Below are 21,641 nucleotides of genomic sequence, written 5' to 3' on the forward strand. Positions count from 1 at the left end.
CCAACCAACCGCTCATCCTCAGTGATTTAAATTTAAGATTTTTTGTTTTAGGGAGAATAAAATAAAATATCTTATCAGGGTAGGATATATCCCATGGCACACAGCCCTATTTATAGAAATGATCCAGGTTCATTCTTTCCAGAAAGCATCCCTAGACTTTCCATTTGGGATTTGAATTCCCAGAAGGCATGTAATGCAATATAGATAAGAGATCTCTTCTACCCTATATTAAATGTCCAAAAGATCACGGCATTTTAGATCTATGCCACAATAACGCAATTTGTACACATACACACAAACAAACGAACAGGCACAAGATTACAGCTGGCACTTTTATTTAAGACACCTTTCATTTCATTTTAATTTTCCAACTTTCTACCAAGCAACTCATTGGTAAGTTAGTGATATGTGCAAAGAACCTTTCTTTCTTTTTTAATTTTTTTTTAGAGTAGAACATATTCATCTTTATTTTGATCTTTACATACATGGTTTCACTACTTGTAAAACTTAACAGAAAATTGGGCACAGTGTGATGGCATCTCTAAATTCTAATTTCTATATACATACATCAGTTACAAAGGGACCAACTCAGTCAGAACTATAGGTTAAAACTTTAGCTCCCCCTTCCCACTTTATTCAGATGAATCCTGCCAGTTTTATAAAGTGAGGTCCTAAAATTTAGTTACTTGATAAGCTGTGGAAAAAGTTTCAGTATGTTGATAGCTCAATGGGAAAAGTTTCCTGAATATCTCCGTATTTGCATGGTTTCTTTAAAAATTGATCCACACTGTTATTTTACAAAAACAGTTTTCTTTTATTCAGGTCTCCTCCCCTTTTTTTTTTAAAGTTTTAGGTGTTTTTTGTTTGTTAGTTTTGTTGTTGTTATTTATTCATTTATTTAGGCTGTACTGGGTCTTAGTTGCAGTCACAGGATCTTCGTTGAGTCATGCAGACTTCTTAGTTGTGGTATGCAGGTTTCCTAGTTGCGGCATACAAACTCTTAGCTGCTGCATGCATGTGGGATCTAGTTCCCTGACCAGAGATCCAACCCAGGCCCCCTGCATTGGGAGTGCGGAGTCTTACCCACTGGACCACCAAGGAAGTCACAGGCCTCCTCCCTTTAGAGTCATTACAGCTTGACAATGATGAGTATTCTAATAATATAATACAATAAACAGTGATCCCTTCCTGCTACCCACTGTTGATAATAGTAAATAATCTTTATATGAAGAACCTTCTATTTTCAGTTAGGCATGTCCATTAGACAAATAAATGTGAAGGTTTGGGTCCTCCCCACCTTCAAATTAGCAGGCATGTTAAGTAAATTTGGATGGTAAGCCATTTATTAATTCATAATAAATTAAATATGACATAAAAGACCATTGCAAATTAGTACTGTTTTGCCTTCCTCTTAATAATACCTGAAGAAGAGAGTTGGCCCTGTGTGTTGCTCATTGAGGTGGAAATGGGAATGGGGAGCCCATTTCTGAAAGCACAATCCCTGGGGTTGGTCAGCTTGAATTTCAACACTCAAAATGAATCCAGCAATCATGATCCTAAACCATAAATACTCCATCTTGGACCCAGGATGGGAGTCAGGACTCCTTTCCCATTTCAATTATAACCTATTGCCTGGCACATATCAATAGGTACCAAAGCCAAGTTCTTTGTAAGAAAATGAATATTAGGTTTTACTGCTTGAATAATAATTAAATTTGGATGGTTAACTACACTAGATATGACAGTCTCTTAGGGACTGTTCCATTAGAGAACTGAAGTATTTGGATATATTACAGTCACCGTAATATACTCAAGTCAATGGATTTGAAGGCCCTTTCAGTATGAAAATGCAGATGTAATCTCAGAATTATCTTTGCAGAGACATGCATTTATAGACATGTCAAAAGGTCTAAAATATCTGCAGATAAACTAGATTTGGGGATGCCAAATAACTATATAAGATGTCAAACATATAAGAGTAAAATGTTTAGCAAACATGTACCTATCTATCTGATTCTCATTAAATTCCCTATGAGTTACCACAAGTTTTAGGGATGAGGGAAGTGAGGCTCCAAATGTGTCAGTAACTAATAAAAGTCGCAGGATACAGCAGATGGTATTTTCCAAAGGCAGTCATACCAATACCTCCACATGCTCTTCTACAATGCAGCCTTGAGATGAAGTCTATACCCTCTCTCCATTTTTCTGGGAAATCTCGCATCCGCTCTAACCAACAGAGTATGGCAGAAGTGATGCTATATGACTTCCAAGGCTAGGTTACAAAAGACCATGCAGCTCCTGCCTCATTCTCTTTGGATGAAAGCTAGGTACCACATAAGAATTCCAACTACCCTGAGACTACCACATTGAACTGGTCACATGTAGGTGCCATAGCCTTAGCTGAGCTTCCGGGCAACAGCCAACATCACTTGGCAGTCATGTAAGTGTGCCGTCCTGGACATCCAGCCCAGTTGAGCCTTCAGATGACTGGAACTCCAGCCACCATCTAACTGCAACTGCATGAGAGACCTTAAGTGAGAACCTCCCAGCCAGGCCCTACTTAAATTTCTAACCCACAAAATCATGGGCAAAATAAAATAGTTTATTTTAAAGCACTAAGGTTTTTGGGCAATAATAACTGAGAAGCACAGCTAGTAAATCATAAAGCTAGGATTTGGAGCTCGTTGCGTCTGAGCCAGGGGTATTATTTTTCCCAATTATATATTCCCTGGGGTATTTAATTCTCATTATTTTTCACATTCTGGACGTGGGATTTCAGTGGAGAGAACATATAGCTTTGAAATCACCTTTCCTTTAGTTTACTGAGTGGTCAGATAGGTAGGTCCAATGAATACTAACGTTCAGCAAAGGTAAAAGAAAATACGAGGTAGAATGCAGAGACACGACATTTACTAAACTGTTAAGCTGAATCAAAAATATAAAAGCGATCTTTAAGGCACTGGAATCTAACTCAGTTCTTATGACTTAATGGTTAGTTAGGAGAGAAAAATGTACCAGAATAAAGGTCCTTACATTCTCCCCACTCCCTCAAAATATCCTCTGCTACATCTTCTAGAAATCAAAGGTGGCAAGTAATTGAAAAATAGACAGCTATTTAGATTTTAGCTTCAACACAGCTCACAGACGGGAGGGGACAGTTAATGGATGCAGAATTCTAGTGGAGGCAAGCATCTTTCATAAAGGTGAAGCAGAGCAATTGAATCTGTTCTTGTCAATCATCATCAAACAAGATATATTGAGTATCCACAGTGTACAAAGAATCCTGAGGAAGAAAAAGAAAAAAAGAACAGAACATAATTTCTATCCGCAGAGAGTTCTGGCAAGCTCTCTAGGGATAAAGACAAGCATATGTGAAGTGATGACACAATTTACTCACTTTTTGCTTAAAAACATGTACTTTCCCCAAAGGACCAAAGGACATGAAAACAAGGAGAGAAGAATTCTGATATGAGAGAAATAATCCAACATTTGAAGGTCCAAAGCAGACATTGTATTTACACAAAACTGTAAGATAAATTCTTTATTTTTCTCACTTGCAAATAAAAAGGCACGATTAAACAGGTTACGTGATTTGCTCAAAGTCACCCGACAGAGCTGAGGTTTTTTTGCAGCCTATCAATTTAGAATCACACTTTCTATTCACTGTGCAATGAAGGTGAAGACGGACAAAGAATAGTGGACACTGAGCACTGGGCTCAGGACTGCTCTTGAAATGCAGAATTAAAAAGAATTAATAACAACCAACAAAGAGGAGTGCATCAGCGTTCATCCGTCTCCGTGTTCCCTGCATCACTTGATTTTCTGTATCCTTTTGTTTTTCTTCCTGCCCTTGAGTTAAGCTAGAATTCCTGCTTACCCTGCTAATACCTGAGAGCATCTTTAGACATGTTACCTTTTTGGCCTCTAATGTGCCTCCAAGCCACATATGTATAACCAAGTTAAGTGCATTTTTTAAAACTTCTTTTATGAATTTGTCTTAGTTCCTTGATAAGAGCTAAGCCTGAACAGTCTACTTCATATTCGCATTCATCTATGCTTCACAACTGTTCCCTATGCCCCACCTCCTCATTAGAAGTACTCATTTGATTGTTAAGAATCTAGACAATCATACTAAGAGTTTAAAGAGAAAACTGCCTGCACCTGAACTTGTCAGGGATGGATTTTGTGACTAAGCAGGCCTTGAGCGTGACATTAAAAATGGTGGAGTGAAAAATATGCAATAAATATGGAGAGGCTGGTGTAAGGGAAAGTACCTAGGTGTGGGCTGCTGGGGGAAGATAATTAAGTCATATAACATGTTATATTTGTTTCTAGTAATTTTTTTTTTCATGATGGAATGACAGATCAGCAGGAAAGGTGGGAAAAATATAATTTCAGAGAGGGGTTGAGGATACAAATATCACAACGTTTGATCATTTTGTCTTTCAGTAAAGTGTTGTTTTTCCTAAAATTTAAAATAAAAGATAAATGTATCAGGTACCTATTTTGCCACAAGCATTTTGCTGTGTACTTGTATATTATTCACATTGATAATTAATAGGGTTTGCATAGAAATCCTAACTAAAAGATGGAGACTCCATTGTGGGCTTAATTTCATGGCAGGTTTAATCCTATCTTTGCAGCTTGGAGGCTTTTCCCAACGCAAGACAGATGATGTAAACCCAGCAGAGAAGTCTTGAAAAGACAGTTGTGTATTGAAGATATTCTCTCAGATGCAAATTGATATCTGGGGCAGTTACCTTAATGGCCCCCTCCACTCCCACGGAGCACTTAGTGCTTTCTGGAAAGGTTTTCTTCCCTTCTAAAAATAACATTGGAACTTTATTTTAACTATCTTTCAGAGGCATGGAAGAAAGGTCCTAGATGTTTGTGGCTTTTAACTTATTTTTTAAGGCAAATACTCTCTAGCTGTGTTGATTGTGGTTTTTTTTTTCTTTTCAATTCTCCATTCTAGTTTACCCCTTGGTATCAAATTGATGGTCAACATTAGTTAAGCAAAAATCTGTCCTATTTTCCAACAATTGCCTTTTCAGCAAATTTCACTACCTGAAAGTCATTTATATAGAAAAACAGCATAAAAGCATGGCTCTGGAACCAAACTGCCTGAGTTAACTTCTCAGCTGTGTTGCTTATTTCATCTCAATAGCTCTATGGACACAGTGCGTAGTCTCTGTGTTTCAGTTTCCTTACTTATAAAAATAGTGATAATTACAATCTCTCATAGGGTCATTCAAATGATTAAATAGGGTAATATTTATACAGTGCTTTGGGAAATTCCTGGCACAGAATAAGTTCTTTACACATGTTAGCGATTTTAAGAGGGCGGGAATTTTTATCTGTATTGTTCACTGTTGCATCTTCAGTAACTAAATAGTACCTACCACATAACAGATGTTCAATACATAATCGCTGAATAAGTATATAATTTCATTTGCCTATTTTCATAATAGCAAGGGAGACTCTTCTAGGATTCTTTTATTCCAGAAAAATATAAATAAAAATTTAACTGAAGAGAAAATAAATTCTGCTGCTGATTGAAAAATTAGACTCAGACTTAATGAATCTTACCAGTGAAGTGGCTCTAATAGCCCAGAGAATTTCAGGGTGAGTTGCAGTAATACATGCAGCTGTAGTAAATATTTATTAAGCATTTACTATAAACTAAGCACTTGATATGCAATACCTTATTGAATATTAGCATGTCCTTATGGGGTAAGTTGATTTTTTTTTAGTATTTTTTTAAATGTATTTATTTTATTTTATTTTTGGCTGTGTCGGGTTTCGGCAGGTGGGATCTTCGTTGCAGCATGAGGGATCTTTCGTTGTGGCGCACAGCCTCCTCTCTAGTTGTGGTGCGCGGGCTCCAAAGTGCGTGGGCTCTGTAGTTTGCAGCACAAGGGCTCTCTAATTGAGGCCCACAGGCTTAGCAGCTGTAGCCTGCAGGCTTAGCTGCCCCGCGGCATGTGGGATCTTAGTTCCCTGACCTGGAATCAAAGCAGCGTCCCCTGCATTGGAAGGCGGACTCTTAACCACTGGACCACCAGGGAAGTCCCAAGTAAGTTGATTTTTATCCTGATTTTACAGATGAGGATTTTGAAGCTCATAAAGGCTAACTAACTTGCCCAAGGTTACAAAGCTAACAAGTGGTAGAGTCTGGTATGGAATCCAAAGATTTCAGACTTCAGACCACAAGGTTTTAACTATTTCACTATGTGCTATTATATTTATTCAACAAGCAATGCGTGGGGAGTCTAAAATATCTCAGGCTCTATTTTGAGTACTCTGCAGAGGAAAATGTGGTGGAGGAAGAGTTCCAAGGTAAAAAGGACAGAGTTGCAACGGGACAATTAAAGGAGAAAGTGAGCACTTTAGTAACTAATATAAAGGGATGTCTATTCTAAACAGAATGATGAATATTGAGAAATTTCCACAAAAGCTAGATTATAAAGCCAGTGACTGGAGAGAAAGGAAGAAAGCAGTCAGTTATAGGTCTGAGAACAAACAGAAAGGTGACTCTGAATGAATCTTGTGACCTGCCTCTGGCTTTTTCCTTTTCTCTCTGACTTGGTATCTATGAAAGGATGACAGGAACCCATATGATGCTAGACCTCCCTCTACACAGAGCACACTCTCTATTCATGACTCCTAACCCTGCCCATACTGTAGTCCCTTACTATGATACATCACTGCAGTGTATTTAAATGGTCCTATCTCTCACTAAATATCACCACTTCGTGGGCAAGGAACATGTCTTTATTAACTGTAGTATCACCTTCTCACCTTCCTCAGTCGTGTGGCACAGCTGACACAGTAAACGTACAAAACACAACTGAATGAAACAAAACTTCCTTATTACAAGTTCAGAGAACTCTAGAAAGTAGAACCATCAACCCAAGAAGATGTGGGATACGGTTTGGGGTTGAGACAGCGCCCTAGCAAAGAAAAGCAATCATGAAAACCCTCAACCTTTGGAAAAGCTTATGTGGGCACTGCAAAACCAGACAGATGGATCAAGGCATCTACCTATGGCAGCTGAGGTAAGAAAATGTTTGTGGCTTTTGAGGACATTTTCCCTAAAGTGATTCAGCATTCCTTATATGAGCATTTACACAGTGTACTCCTATTAGAGTTTAGGCCTGGCAACATGAACTCTGACACATTTCAGAGGTATGCATCCACTGATTCCCTTTTCACATTGTCTTCCAGGAAGCTCAACTATAATTATCCATCTTAGCCTCAACTGCAATAAATATGTTTAAACTGAATTTCTATTATAATTTTCTTTTCTTCTCCACTGTCCATTTTAGCTACTTATCTCTTCACTCCCAATTATTCTATGGAGAAAAAAATGTATTTGTAGTTTGCTTAAGATTAGCATATCCCTCTATTTTATTAAAAATATAATAAATATTGTTCTTGGATGGGCACAAGTGCTATGAAAGAAATAAGAAAATTCCTTAAGTATATCCAAGACTACATGAAAATTAATGCCATTAGCTCTTGATCTATGTTGAAAAGCTTGACTCTTTCAACCCTACTAAAACACAAAACTACATGCTACAACAGGGATGAACCTTGAAAACATTATGCTAAGTAAAAGAAACCAGACACAAAAGGCCACATATTATATGATTCCATTTATATGAATAGTCTAGAACAGGCAAATTCATAGAGACAGAAAGCAAATGGGTGGTTTCCAGGGGCTGTGGCAGAGGGGGAAATGGGGAATGGGTACGGGGTTTCTTTCTCGGTTGAGGAAAATGTTCTGGGATTAAGTGGTGATGATGGTTGAACAACATTTTAAATGTGCTAAGAGCCAATAACTGTACACTTTAAAATGGTTAATATGGTGAATTTTATGTTATGTGAATTTTACCTCAATTTTTAAAAAACACAAAAATACTAATAACAGGATCTTTGGCCACAGAAGGTCTTTTTAACTTTAATTCCAAAGCCTCAGGATATTCACCTGAAATCAAACCACTCTGAAAGTTGCCAACATTTACTCTTATAGAGATCAAGAAATGGAAGTAGAGAAAACTGAACAGTTTGCTTCTAAAATAAGAGGTCAACCTCTTCCGATAAAACAATTACAATAAAGAAAAAAACCTGGGCTACTTTTTCCCAAATCGCTTCCAGCAGAACTGCCCTAACATGTGGCATGTCTTCATTTTCAAAATAAAGTCTTGAAAAATACTTTAAGGAGACTAATTTTAGATGGCACAATATTATTTTAAATTTCTGAGTAATTATTAAGGCCCAGAAAACAGCCAATATTTATTTACAGCAAATAAACCAAGGAAAGGAATTCATTACTTAAAATACTTCTTGAAAAAATTATCATTATTTACTCACTGCAAATAGTTGGTCTTCCCACTACTACTAAATAAATCGAGTTCTTGCCAAGTTTTTCTAACTCTACCTCCATCCATCCATCCACAGTGTTTCGACCCTTTAAAGTACTTTGCAATGTCCTCCCCTTACACTGAGTACCCAAGTGCTCCTTCCCTGGCAAAGAAAAGATGAAGCTCATAGAGAAAAGAGAGACAAGGTAAGGGATAGGAAATGTGTTGGAGATTATGAGGCTAAGAGTTTGGAGCTTGTTGGCTAAAGAAAACCAGTTGTGCAGCATTGTTAGTCATTGTTGATACACAGGCTGCCATTCCAGAGTGAGGGCAAGGTGTAGGTTAAGGTGATAAGCTTGGGTTCCGGCACTCTGGGTTTGAATCCAATTTTTTAGGAGTATGGTCAAGTTTTTATCTACTCGTAGTTTCAGTTGACTCATATGTAAAGTGGGATTAGTATTATCTATTTCCCAAAATTATCATGATAATTAATTAAGATTATGTTAGCAAATCACTTCCACAGAGTTCAAACTAAACCTTGGGCATCACCAACAAGAAAGTGAACACCACTTTGCTACTATCAACATTACAGACCTTACCAATCTATGAACATGGTCCAAGGACATATTAGATTGTTTGGCTTTTATATTAATATTTATTATACTGAGCATTCAACAAGCATTCCAATGGCTTTTCTGATCACCTAAAAATGTTATCTCCCCCATCCTGATCATTCACTTTTTACTTACTTAAAGGACTTTTACATTTATCCCCTCTCCCTCTGTATAGCATCATTCCTTCTCCCTTTTTGTGACCTTCCAATATCCTACCCTTTGCCTTTAAGTAGACTGATTTCAGCTACTTGGTTGTTGCACTGCAATTACAAATGATATTAATGAGCCAAATATTAGTCAACTGAATAACTGAAGAGGACAGTCCTTCCACTTCCATTTGCCTGTTAGTAAAGACTAATAAGTTGATTCACAGTCCATGGCTCAGGGACGAACCTGAAGAGTCTGTTCCCAGCAGGCAGGGCATATGCCTTCTGTGTAAAAGCCATCTCTTTGTTCTATAACTTCAAGCACAGTATTGTGCTAAAACAGCAAGTAATGTAATAAAAATGGGACAATTCAGCTTCTCCTCTGTGCACTGGGGCATGTGAATAGGAAAAATAAAGAAAAAAATCTGATTTTTTCATCACTGAAATGGAGGCACTGCCCAGAAAACAGCTGGGGTAGAGGAAAGGTCTGGAAGATGATCTTTCCATTTCTCCTTTGCTAAAGAGAAACCCCAGTTATTCTCTGGCTTGCCTCCTGATGTCTTGCCAGTACCATCATATTCTCTGAAATGAAGCAAAGAGATACTGACAGCTGTGCCCAGCATGGAAACTGCCAAAATGCAGAAAACTTTATAGCCTATCACGTGGCATCAAGCCAAAGGAAGATATCAATAAGATCCCAAAACAACTCACACGTATCAGAGTATTTAAGAGAAACAGAGGGCAGGGCATTTGGAAGCACCATGGCCTCTATGATATATTTCTTTTCTCCAAAACATGAGAATGACAGGATTTCCATGAATGTGCTAGGTAAATGGACCCAGTAAAAAAGCATACCACTATGCATGGTATCAGATGAAGTTCCGGGGAAAAAAGAAAGTAATACTTTTTAGGTAATTGCAATGCCATGCTACTCCACATACGTCATTCAAATGATCTTCATGCTAACCTTCTGAATTAGGGAGAACTTTTTAGTTGATAGAAACCAATTTCAAACTAGCTTACACAGTAAACAGAATTTATTAGCTGGTCTGGATTCATGAATATTAGATACCCTAGTGGACACTCCTGTCAAATTTACATTATTTTCTCCTTAGATGGAATTTCTCCTCTTAGACGGTGAAGTTGATTAAAAGAGAAGGAAAGTCTTGAGCTTTCTCCATCATCAATTCCTTCCATTCAATGTTTGAAAGTAAACAATCACCATTTCTCCCATGTGCTCTCAAGATTTCCTATCTCCACACTGCTAATCATGTATCAAAGATCCTTGCTGAAAGGGAAGGAGGAAAGAACGATGGAGGAGAACAAAGGAGAAATGATGGAAAGGTTATAGAAGAAAGAGGAGACTATCAATGGATGAGAAAATAAATGAACGCTCCAGCGTGCTCCACTTTCCCTCTAAACATAACGATAGATTAAGATTTCATTACTCTATAACGATGTGTTCATCTGTACTGTTTAATATGGTAGCCACCAGCTACATGTGCTTACTTCAATTTAAATTAATTAAAATTAAGCAAAATTTAAAATTCAGTTCCTCAGTTGCACAAACCACGTTTCAAGTGCACAACAGTCACATGTGGCTAATGGCTACCATAATAGGCAGCGTGAATATAGACTATTTCCACCATCACAGAAGGTTCTATTGAATAACACTTATAGTTTTAAGCCTTAATTTGGCAAGCAAAATAATGAGAAACACAATGCATACCGGAAAAAATATAGAATTCAGAAGTGAAAAACAAAAGGAGAAAATAAATTTCTGATGGAAAAGGGTAGTGACTATTTCATCTACAGGGTCTTAAGGACAAAACAGTCAGAAAAGCAGTTGAGAGGAAACATATCATGCCTTTAATGGATAAATCTTTCTACACTACAAAGAAGTAAGAGGTAAGGTTAGACCTGGAAAGTGAGAAAATGTGATCTGTAATATGGGGCCCAGGTGACATATAGAGTCAAAGTTTAATCTCAAACTTGGGGATCAGAGATATGCCACTCAAGGTGAGGGATTTTCATCTGCCTAAAAAATGTAGTTTTTTTTTAAATGGAACTGAAATAAAATATGCTATAAATTGGCTAATCAATCAGGTTGCTCTATTATCTTCATTTCTTAAGGCAAATACTAGAGATTGCAAATTTTATTATGAACTAACTGCTGAATAATACATTTTCTCTTAACCGTCTTAATTTCAGTAGGCAGATAGTTCACAGATACAAATAGCCATGACCTTAAAGCAGAAATGATAAAATATTTTTATACCCTAGATTTAGCATGAAATGTGACACCAGATGTCACTAAGTGTACATAACCTGAAATTCTTGCAAATCTAAACCTGTGTGATATGAAGCAAAATTTTTTCTCTAACCTTTCAGATAGATTAGTACATTGACCATCGTATCAGAAAGTCCTATGATTCTTGATATACCAACTAAAAATGAGGATGAAAGTCAGTATTTCACTCTTTTTGTGACTATGGACTGACTTATAAAGTAGTGGATTTTTAACTTAAAAAAATAAAAATATGTTTCCAATGTCCTTGACAGACATCTTTAAATGTGTTTAAAATAAATACAATTATTATTTCTACAATAATACACTCATTACAGAGAAAGAGAAAATATAGAAAAAAAGGAGAATTAGGATTAAACATTCAAACATATTTGTACAACTTAAATACAATCCCTAGTGACATTTTGATGTTTGGGGGTTTTGGGGGGGTTTTGTTTGTTTGTTTTTTGCTATTTGTAGCTGAAACAAATGTGTTTTTATCATACATTTAGATTTAGGATTATTTTTAAAAGCTGTCAATATAAAGTGTTTATAGCATTTTATGTAATATAATTTACCTAGCCATTCTCCTTATATTGTCTTTAACTTTGGGATCATCATAAATACAAAGGCAACAAGTATTTTAGGAGACCGACGTTACACAGAGCGTTGAGGTTTTAGTGATTTTGTGTTCAAGCACTGATGTTAGATCCCCTGGGTTGAAGACCTGACTCTACGGTTTCCTACCTGTGAGATCTTAGAAAGCAGCTAAAACACTCCACGCCTCAGTTTCCTCATTTGTAAGACTGAATTCATCCTGTTTTAAGAATTAAAAAGAGATGACAGCGCCAGGCATAAAATAATAACCCATTCTCTTGATAAATAATAGTATTACCATAATGGATTTCCAGAACTGAAATTACTGGATCAAAGCTATAAAAGGCTTTAAGTCTATTATGAAACCTTGCCAAGTACACTTTTTTAAAGGTTTATGTCAATGGTTATTCCAGCAGTCATTTTTGAGCATGCCCATTCCCTATTCAGTCACCAGCACTGTTCCTAACTGATTTCTAATTTTAAGCAAGTAATTGTACAAACAACAGCCTTTTTCAGCCAAAATAGAAAATAAAGTTCTACCAAAAAGAAAAAAGTCAAAGTTAGCATCTTGCTCTAAAACACCTGAAAGGAAATAATCAGGGCATCTATTTTTTTAATATTTAGCACTCCTTTCTCAGAGGCCTTTATTTTTAATGACATTCTCAGTGGGGAAAACAGTGTCCTGCCAGCAAATGGAATATTGCTATTTATAAGTAAAAGTAACAGTATTCAGGGGACTTAGAAGGGATGAATGGAAATGATAAACATCAAATGATAATAAGAGTTTCATCTTTCTCCTGTGTTACAGCTAAATAAAGCTTTACAGTAGATCCCAGTTGAGGAAATCTGCTGGCAGGTTTTGACTACCCAGAATTTCTATCACATTTCCCAAGGTTAAATACGTTGCCTTGAGGCAGCTGCTCAAAATGATAAAGGGGACACTGTAGGACAGTGGTGCTCTTTGTAATGTTAATAACCCTTGATTCTGGTGTCTGATGCAACTCTGGGGAAATCTGCCAGTTCCAGACGTTTTAAAATCTAACTCAGTTAACTGCACATTATTGCCAAAAAAAGGAAGTTTTTTTTTTTTAATTTGGCAGGAACAGGAAGATAATTTGAGTATTCCACGTATTTACTTTAAGTACCTTATTTACATCACTGAATTGAATTTCCACAGGACAACATGTAATATAAAATTAACGTGTTTTTTTCCTACAAAAGCAGATGGTATTTTATTTCAGAATTCACATATATTTATTTGCTTACTGGATTCATTTTTATGGTATAACCAGGGTAGTGATATTTCATCATACTTTTTACTTACTTACTTATTTATTTAAGATTTATGCCCCATCTGGCTTCATAGGGGCAAGAGACTGTCTGCAGATGAATGCATAGGTAAAGTGAGACCTAAACCCATCATAAGTTTAATCAAAAAGAGCAGAAGGAATGAGCACATTCAGAACCAGAATTAATGCAGGTACTGCTTTGGGTAAAAAATCGAGTCCTCCATATTTCCTAATTGCTAATTTTTAAAGATGTATATATGTATATATACATATAGAATCCACATAATAAATCTCCACCCATCCCCCTGGTTTTAAATAGGAAGGATAATATAATCCATCTAAAGAAGAAATGAATGTGATGGAGATGTGGGGTGTCATAGGAGCCAAGAAGAAGGGAGGCAAAGAAAAGGAGAAAGATACCACAAGGGAAGGCTCTAAAGGAATGTGCCTTTCATGGGTATGACCTGCACTGTGGTTGGTTTAAGGAAGGCGATAATGAATACGCTGAAGTCGCTCTCATGGAACAAGTTTTGGCAAATAGTAATTGTTTAGCAAATGCTGAAAGCAAATGAAAGTGAGTACTTTCACATGTTATCGTCTTTACTTAACACGACGATTGACTTGAACTTCCTTTTGAAGACACTAAACTAACCAAGTAATAATATACTTAACCGCCATTTTACAGAAGGCATTTTCACATTATTCAATTCACTATCACATTAACTCAATAAATGCTGAAGACGAAAGGAACATTATAATTTGTATTCTGATGGTCCAACTTTTAGGATCGAGTTTGGAAAAGCGGGAGCAATTGATAAAGAAATAACAATATTGACTTTCTCAAATATCAACTCCCTTATAAACAACAGAATATTTTTTTCCTTAAGACAATACTGCCATATACCATGGCTCACTCATTCACTTATTAATTAATGGAAAGTATTTCTCTACTCTGTATCCATGCTTAGTCATGACTGTCATCTAGCTGTCACCTCACCACTTGTGCATATGGCAGTGTTAAATTTTTATTTTTAAACTACAGTGATTATAGCCATTTCTGTTATGTTTCCAGTAGTCAAATAAAATGACATCAGAAGATTTCAAGCATAAATCACTATTGAAGCAGAAAGGAAGATGTTAGAACTAGAATAACCTGTGATCCAGCAAGAGCAAAATTACAGGTCACATTTTAAAAGTCAGTCAGAGCTTGTAGATAACGTGAAGTTAATCTGGTTGCATTCACCCCTCTTCCAGAGGTCACTGGAACAGGAGAGTGACTTGCTGAAGGTCAGGAAACAATAAGAGAGAAATGCTGGATTTACAACTGAGTTAGGCATCCCATCTGCCCATAATCCTGACATTTGGGTTCTGCCTTTCCCCAATTCTAGGATTCTTTGGGAGCTAAAACGAGACACCCTACTGCTAGACACAGATGTGCAGGTAGATCAGTCTCCCCTTGTGGAGTATGACTCTTTATTGAGGGCTCAGAGACACAAATAGTTGCCTCTGAGGCATCTCACTGTGATACTTTAAAGTGATGTGCCATAAATTTCTGCTGATGTGCCAAGAATTCTTCAGGCTGCTCTCCTTCCTGAGATGAAAGTTGTAGCACTGTGGCACCCTCTTTTCTATAAATTCCCTCTGGGCTTCAGATAGCCAGAGTTACATCTTGCAAAACAAACAAAAAAAGCCCATGATATAAGGTCTAGATTTACTGGGCAAGTCCACTCTATCTAGTATTTTGAATGAATCTAAGGACTTCTTTCTTAGCTTCAACAGTAGACTCTGGGAAAGGAGCTTGTTGTGTACAAGTGGCTTATTTTGGAAGTGATCATGGGAAGCAGGCATCAGGACTAGGAAGAATGAAATAAAGGAGAAAGGAAAACCAAGAAAAAGAATGCATTACCCAGTTGGCTCTGATGATACCACTGGACCCTTTCAAGAGTGTGTAGAATTATTCCCTGGAGGAATGAAAGGAAAAGCTATCCATTGACTCCTGTTCCACTCTTATTTTGGGTCATCTATAGGCATTTAGTACTCTTCCACAATTCCACGTCTGCCCCACAGTCTCCTACAGGTATCCTCTGCTATGGAAAGGCACTGGGAGAAAATAATAGCTAAGAACTAAATAATAAAAGGAATTAATTAACTAGGATAGAGATATACAGAAAAATATTTTGGACTTATACATTGCCGAACTTAACACTCAGGTATATATCATTTCAATTTACTGACGAAATTAACTCACATTTTGAAAGTTTAAATGATTTTCTCTTGACCACAAGGTCAACAGGTGATGAAGTAATCATTTTATTATTAAGTTGGGAAAGTCAATGATCAGTTTCCTCATTGACTCATGAAAAATATTTTTAAATCTTAAACACACATTCTCCACGTTTCCCACCTAGAGTCTTATTGATATTTATATGTAGTATTATTTTTTTTTTTCCTCAGAGTCTTTAGGCAAGCATTCTTGTTTTATTTAACACAGCTTTTCTCATTCTATTAGCTGGGGGGAAAAAAGGGGGCAAATAATAATAATTAATTGAGCTTTTATTAGATCTAGCTAATAAAACAGTGTTCTAAGCTATTTACATGCATTGACTGACGTAATTTTTTATTTTAATTTTCACTGCAACTCTATGTCATAGCTCCATTATAATATTTATTTTATATATTAGAAAAATGAGGCACAGAGGAGTTAAGTGATCTGCCCAAGATTACCCAAGAAGCCTCATTTTAAAGTAGTGACTTAATCTCTGCCCTGCCCTGCCTCATGTTATGCATGTGTCTATACCATTCAAAGCAATCCAGTCATGAGAAGTTCACTCAGAGACTGAGGGAAACCTAGGGTGTTTTCTGCGTTCATTTCCAAAGCTATTTAATTATTACCTCTGCATGATTATACAATAAATTAATACTGGAAACAGAAATCAGCACTATTTTTGAGCTCTTGTTATTTGCTAAATGTTTTAATACAATACCTTGTTTCACCTTCTCAGCAGTCTTGGCAGGTAGGACTTAGGAGATAAAGTTACTGAATGTAACTTTATCCACTTTAAGACGGCAAGGACTGAATTCCTTTTTGTATTCAGTCATGTCCTCTGTAGTCTAAATATGTAAGGATATTTGTGGGAAGGATGGCTTTATTCAAACATCAAGTGTGGAGCTGCATTCTGCAAAGTACAATGGTTTACTTTTTTTTTTTTTTTTGGTCTTTCCAATCATATCTAGCAGTATTAAAAGGACCTTTTTTACAGTGACAGCTTTTGAACAAATGCTAACTATATACCAAATCATTACGTTGTACACTTAAAACTAATACAATGTTGTATGTCAATTATATCTCAATTTTTTAAAGCTACCTGTATAAATATGTGCAATGGTATTTATATAATCTTATTCAATTTTTAATTAATTTAAATACCACCCCCACTCCCTCACAAGGTGTTTCAATTTGTTTCCTGGCCAATCTACGTATCGAGAAGATCTTCCTAGTGTTCCCACTGAAGGCTGAGGAAGGCAATATCCAAGGACTGAAGGAAAGTTTCCAGGAGAGACAGACAGAAATTAAACTGATATTGATAAGAGCAGGAGTCAAGTAGAATAGGGAAAAGCGGTGGGAGAGGGTAACAAGAACAAAAGTATAGGAAGGAGTCTGTGGAACTGCATATGAAAAATTGGAATATCAATACTACTTATATCATAGGTTCACTGTGAAAATTAAATGAGATAAGCCACACAGCACTTACGTCAACACATGCTCTATAAATTTTAAAGTTTTTTAACCTCTGTCTCATCACCACCATCAGTACTGTCATCATCATCATCATCATCACCTTTATCATAATTAGGCCCCTGCCTACCTTCCAAAATCTCACTTTCCATTGCCCCAGAATTCTCCATAGTCTTATAATGTGACATTTCAACTATGAGCAAAAACTGGTGGAAATATCATAAACTCTGCAGACCTTAGTAAAGTTAGATAGATTCTAATGATGAAATTATTATTTCTTAACAGAATATTAAAAGGGGAAATCTGCAAAATACCTGTACTGGCTGACAGAGTAAATGTGAACTAAACTGTTCCTCAAGGTAACATAATAATACAAGATGGTATGGAGTCTCTCAAGTGGGGTTCCAGCTGAAAACATGTGGCACTTTGAAACTAGGATACCTTGAGGAGAGTTTAATAAATACACTATTTTAAAACGTGAGAAACATGATATAGAACACATGGAAGATATTACAGTACCTTAGGGTTAAAACAGAGTGGGTAAAAAGGGGCGGTTTTGCTCAAAATGGACAAGGTTGTGTGCTGAGAGCCTTTCTACGCAGCTGAGAACTTTCAATTAAAAGAGAGAACAAGCCTACAGCGAGCCACAGTGAGGATCTGGGGGATTAAACCCCCCAAGCTCACTCTCCACCCTCCCTCTTTCCATGTATATAGTCTATACAGGTCAGCCTCTCATGGCACAAGACAAGAAGGAAAAAAGTAGAAAGTGGATCTGGAGAGGCAAGCAGAAAATGTTCCACTGAGGGTATATTTAAGTAGGTTAGCCTCCGTATATATGTATGGAAACATATAAATACACATATGTTCACTAGTGAATTAGGCATAAAGTTTTATTCTGTTTCATCAAATGTGACAACAGGTTTCCTTTAGCTTAACAGTCAAATAATGAGTTCATATGTTTATTTTTCTTATTGTTAACACCTTGACGGCAAGGACTGAATTCCTTTTTGTATCTCAGTCCTCACTGCCATTTGATACGTACTAGTTAGGTATAGTTACCATGAATGTTGATTGTACTGAATTGAGTTAAATGTTTGTTGAAGGCCACTCTTTCATTAAACAAGGAATCTCACTTACATAGGATTTTGACTTTACATCTGAAAATAATTTTGTAGGAAAGGTTAAGAGTTTTAGTCAAGGTCACAGAGCTGATGAGCCATAATACTGGATAAGAGCCAGGGTCCCAATTTTTGATCCTGTCCTTTTCTAATATGCCATTCTCGACATACAAATTCTCTTTACACGTGAACTTGACAACTCCACCCATTCAGGACCCTGGACAGTGCTTGGTACGTGGGAAACAACCATTTTTGTTCATTTGCTTTGCCTTTCACAGTCGTGTTCCCTGATCCTAGAACAGTACTAGGAATATGGTAGGTGCTCTATAACGGTTTATTGAAGAAGTAAAAGAATGAGAAGAAGGAGAAGAAGGAAGAAGGTTGTTCCAAGCAAACAGTATGTTATTTTTTCCTATTTATGAGTCTTTCCCCTTAGATACATTTTTGGGGCACCCTGCCCATATATGCTGATTAAGTTCATTGCATTAGCAACTATGTATTCGGGCAACAATAATTGTTAGGGATATTCTTCATCAGCTGATTTCTTGGCCATGGAAAACCAAAGGAAATCACAAGTAGAATTTTCTGTAAAGAGACCAGTCATTTTTCTATGTTCTCTTTCACAGCATTAAAATACTATTCCCTATTTAAATAACAAAAAAAGTATTTCATGTTAAGAGCTCATCCGGGCTAATCTCCCAAATCTATGGGTGGAATGACTGAATCTGGTTTTTCTCTCAATGAAAAATTATTAATGGGAGAGCTTTAGAAATCATTACCTTGTGAAATATAAATCTGTCTCTTTGAATAAAGCACTCTGACAGGCAGCCTAGAAAGTACTAATACAAGGTAACAATCTATCTATACTTCTGAACTTTATTTGACTGCGAGGAAAACAGTAAAATTTCTATTACGGCACATCAGAAAAGGCTGGCTCTACCCAGGCCTACGTATTTCTCTTACAAAAATACTCGTAAATCACTGACCATATCTTACACCTCTCTTTCAGCCACAGTTCAGATGGAAGCTGTGTTACACTCTAAATGACTTCGCTTCTCACATGTAAAACAGAATTTATGTTTACTCTTCTTTAGACACCCACACTTTCCTCCTGCAAGATAAACCTTATAACTGCTTTAAATCATCCGTTTTCTTTATGTGATTACTGAAAGAATGGCAGATTTACAGGCATAAGACCATCTGTACCAAGAAAAGAAGATGATTTTTTTTCTTAATAGAAAACATGGCATGTTTTATTATCACTTTTATAATCTTGCTTATCTGCACACAAGAATCCTCCATGTTTGACCTATAGGTATCTCCCCTATGAAGCCAATGAAACACACCCACCTTTATGTTAAACCAAGGTTTCTCAGCCTCCCAGCACTACTGACATTTGAGTGATGAATAATTTGATAATTCTTTGTTGGGGAGCAGGGAGGGGGGATGGCCTGTGCAGTGTAGGAAGTTTAGCAGCATCCCTGGCTTTTTACCCACTAGATGTCAGTAGCACACCCCACCCACCCCGATGTGACAAAAGAAACGCCAAATGCCATCTTGCAAAATCACCCCCAGGTTGAGAACCACTGTGAAAACATTCCACACCTGATTAGTAAACTACGGGAAAAAAGTTAAAGTTAAGGTACACCTACTAAGGACCCGACAGAATTCATACATCCATTCGTACACCTGTTCATTCATTCATCAACTCTTTCTTTCCTTTAGTCACTTTTTCCTGACCATTTGGAGGTTCAGCAAATCTTGCCCTATAGTAAATAACATTCTCATGTAGACCTGGTTCTAGTTATTTAAAGGGTATAATTATGCACTAAGTCCTAGAAAGGAAAGTCTAGGAAAGAATGAAAAATTGAATAAATCTGACTCCTGACTTGGAACTCATGAATTCCAGAAAAAGTAGTCACAGCACTTACAGTCACCAAGATTTTACTTTGCATATTGTAGTTAGAAGAAGACATAATGCAACACTGAGTTTTAGGGTGCTAATAACTCATAAGATACCTTATGCTTCAAATGCCAACTCTCCAAAAAAAAAAAACAAAACACTACGTTTTAGTAAACATAAGAGACAGACAAGCATATTTTTTGAGACATTTGGAGTAAATCATTTAGTGAATATACAATAAAACGTGGATTAGAGGGGTTCTTTTCATTTGCTTGATACTTTATAATTTCAAGTTTTTCTACAAGTGTGCATTTCTTTTATTATTAGAAAAAATCAGTAAGCTTTATAAAGTTCATTAAAAATTCTGGCTCCTGTACGTTTGAAGTTAGGCCCAGTGCAGTGAACACTTCACAGTAATTTTCAGCCTCAGATAGGATTATTTATGGGCAACCACAGAGTACCCCTAGAGAGCAGGGAAATAAAGTTGACATGATGGCATTTTCCAAATTGCTTCTGAACACACAAAACAGCAGCAGGTCTTTGAAGACCAGGCCTGCAGTCTCTGCCCAGGGAACAATGGCCCACGTAACAAAGTCATCTCTCTCCAGTCTTCCTACCTCTTGCCCAAGTGATTTCTGCTGCAGCAGCTAAAGCCTCTAACCCCCCACCCCCAGGCCTCTAGAAGGTCACATCTGCATTGGCTAGAAGGTCAATCCAGGTGGTATTGCCCAAGGATACTGTATGTTATTGCTCGTTGGCTTAATTACAGATTCTTCCCTTGCCAGCCTTTCCTTCCGGATCACCTTCTGCTGTGTGCTGCTTGGACATTTAGCTAGAAATAGGAGGAAAGGAAGTAGAAAGCAGAGGATCGAGCTATGGATCTGTGAGAAAGACAATCTACAGGTCCATGAAAGTTGTTTGCAGGATACAAATGAGGGGAATAAAAGTCTCTCAGAGAAAAATTACTTCCTTGAGAACACAAATAAAATCTCTGTTGAGGCTGTGAGGAGAAATGGCTTGGATACCATGTTGACCTGGGGTCCAGTCCCAGCTCTGTCTGTATTAGCTGTGCCACCTCAGGGCATCCCATTAAGTGCTCTGAATCCAGTTTTTCCCTTCTGAAAAATGGACTTTATAATACCTATCACAATCTGCAAACTAAATGATAACTACTATAGACGATATTTAGGGTACTTAAGTCATCCATTTACTCATTCAAACAATTAACTGAGTGCATAATTTGTGACAGAAACTCTGCTACATGTTGAATAAAACATGGTCAACAAAAGTAGATACAGTGCTTCCCCTCAGGGAAGCATCCAGTCTACTTAGAAATCTGCATACTTAAGAAATAAACACATAAATATATGATTAATCGTGCTACTTACAACAAAGCAGAAGTTTCTGGAGGCCATTTGAGGGTTGGGAAGGCTGTGCTGAGGATCATTAACTTGAATCTGGAAGACAGAAGAATTACCAGGTGAAGGAAAGAAAAGCGTTCCATATGGACTGAACAACACAAAAAAAAGTATCTTATGTTATTATGGAACACAGGAGGCCCAAAAAACCATGTCCTTTGTGTACT

At 37.0% G+C, this 21,641-nt stretch overlaps 1 protein-coding gene across 8 annotated transcripts in view; it reads right to left on the bottom strand.

Moving 5' to 3' along the window:
- Positions 1 to 21,641, bottom strand: part of LOC307178258 (uncharacterized protein) — a 1,492,981-nt gene that overhangs the window by 1,127,346 nt on the left and 343,994 nt on the right. For all 8 annotated transcript variants that reach the window (XR_013825157.1, XR_013825158.1, XR_013825159.1 and 5 more), the window contains one exon: positions 21,445 to 21,513. Coding sequence is in view for 5 of the 8 variants with exons in the window: in XM_079906244.1 (XP_079762370.1) it covers positions 21,445 to 21,513 (69 nt within the window). In the remaining 3 variants the exon portion in view is untranslated. The remainder of the gene's footprint in view (positions 1 to 21,444; positions 21,514 to 21,641) is intronic.

Source organism: Stenella coeruleoalba (genome assembly GCF_951394435.1).
Source record: "Stenella coeruleoalba genome assembly, chromosome: 20".
NCBI lineage: Eukaryota > Metazoa > Chordata > Mammalia > Artiodactyla > Delphinidae > Stenella > Stenella coeruleoalba.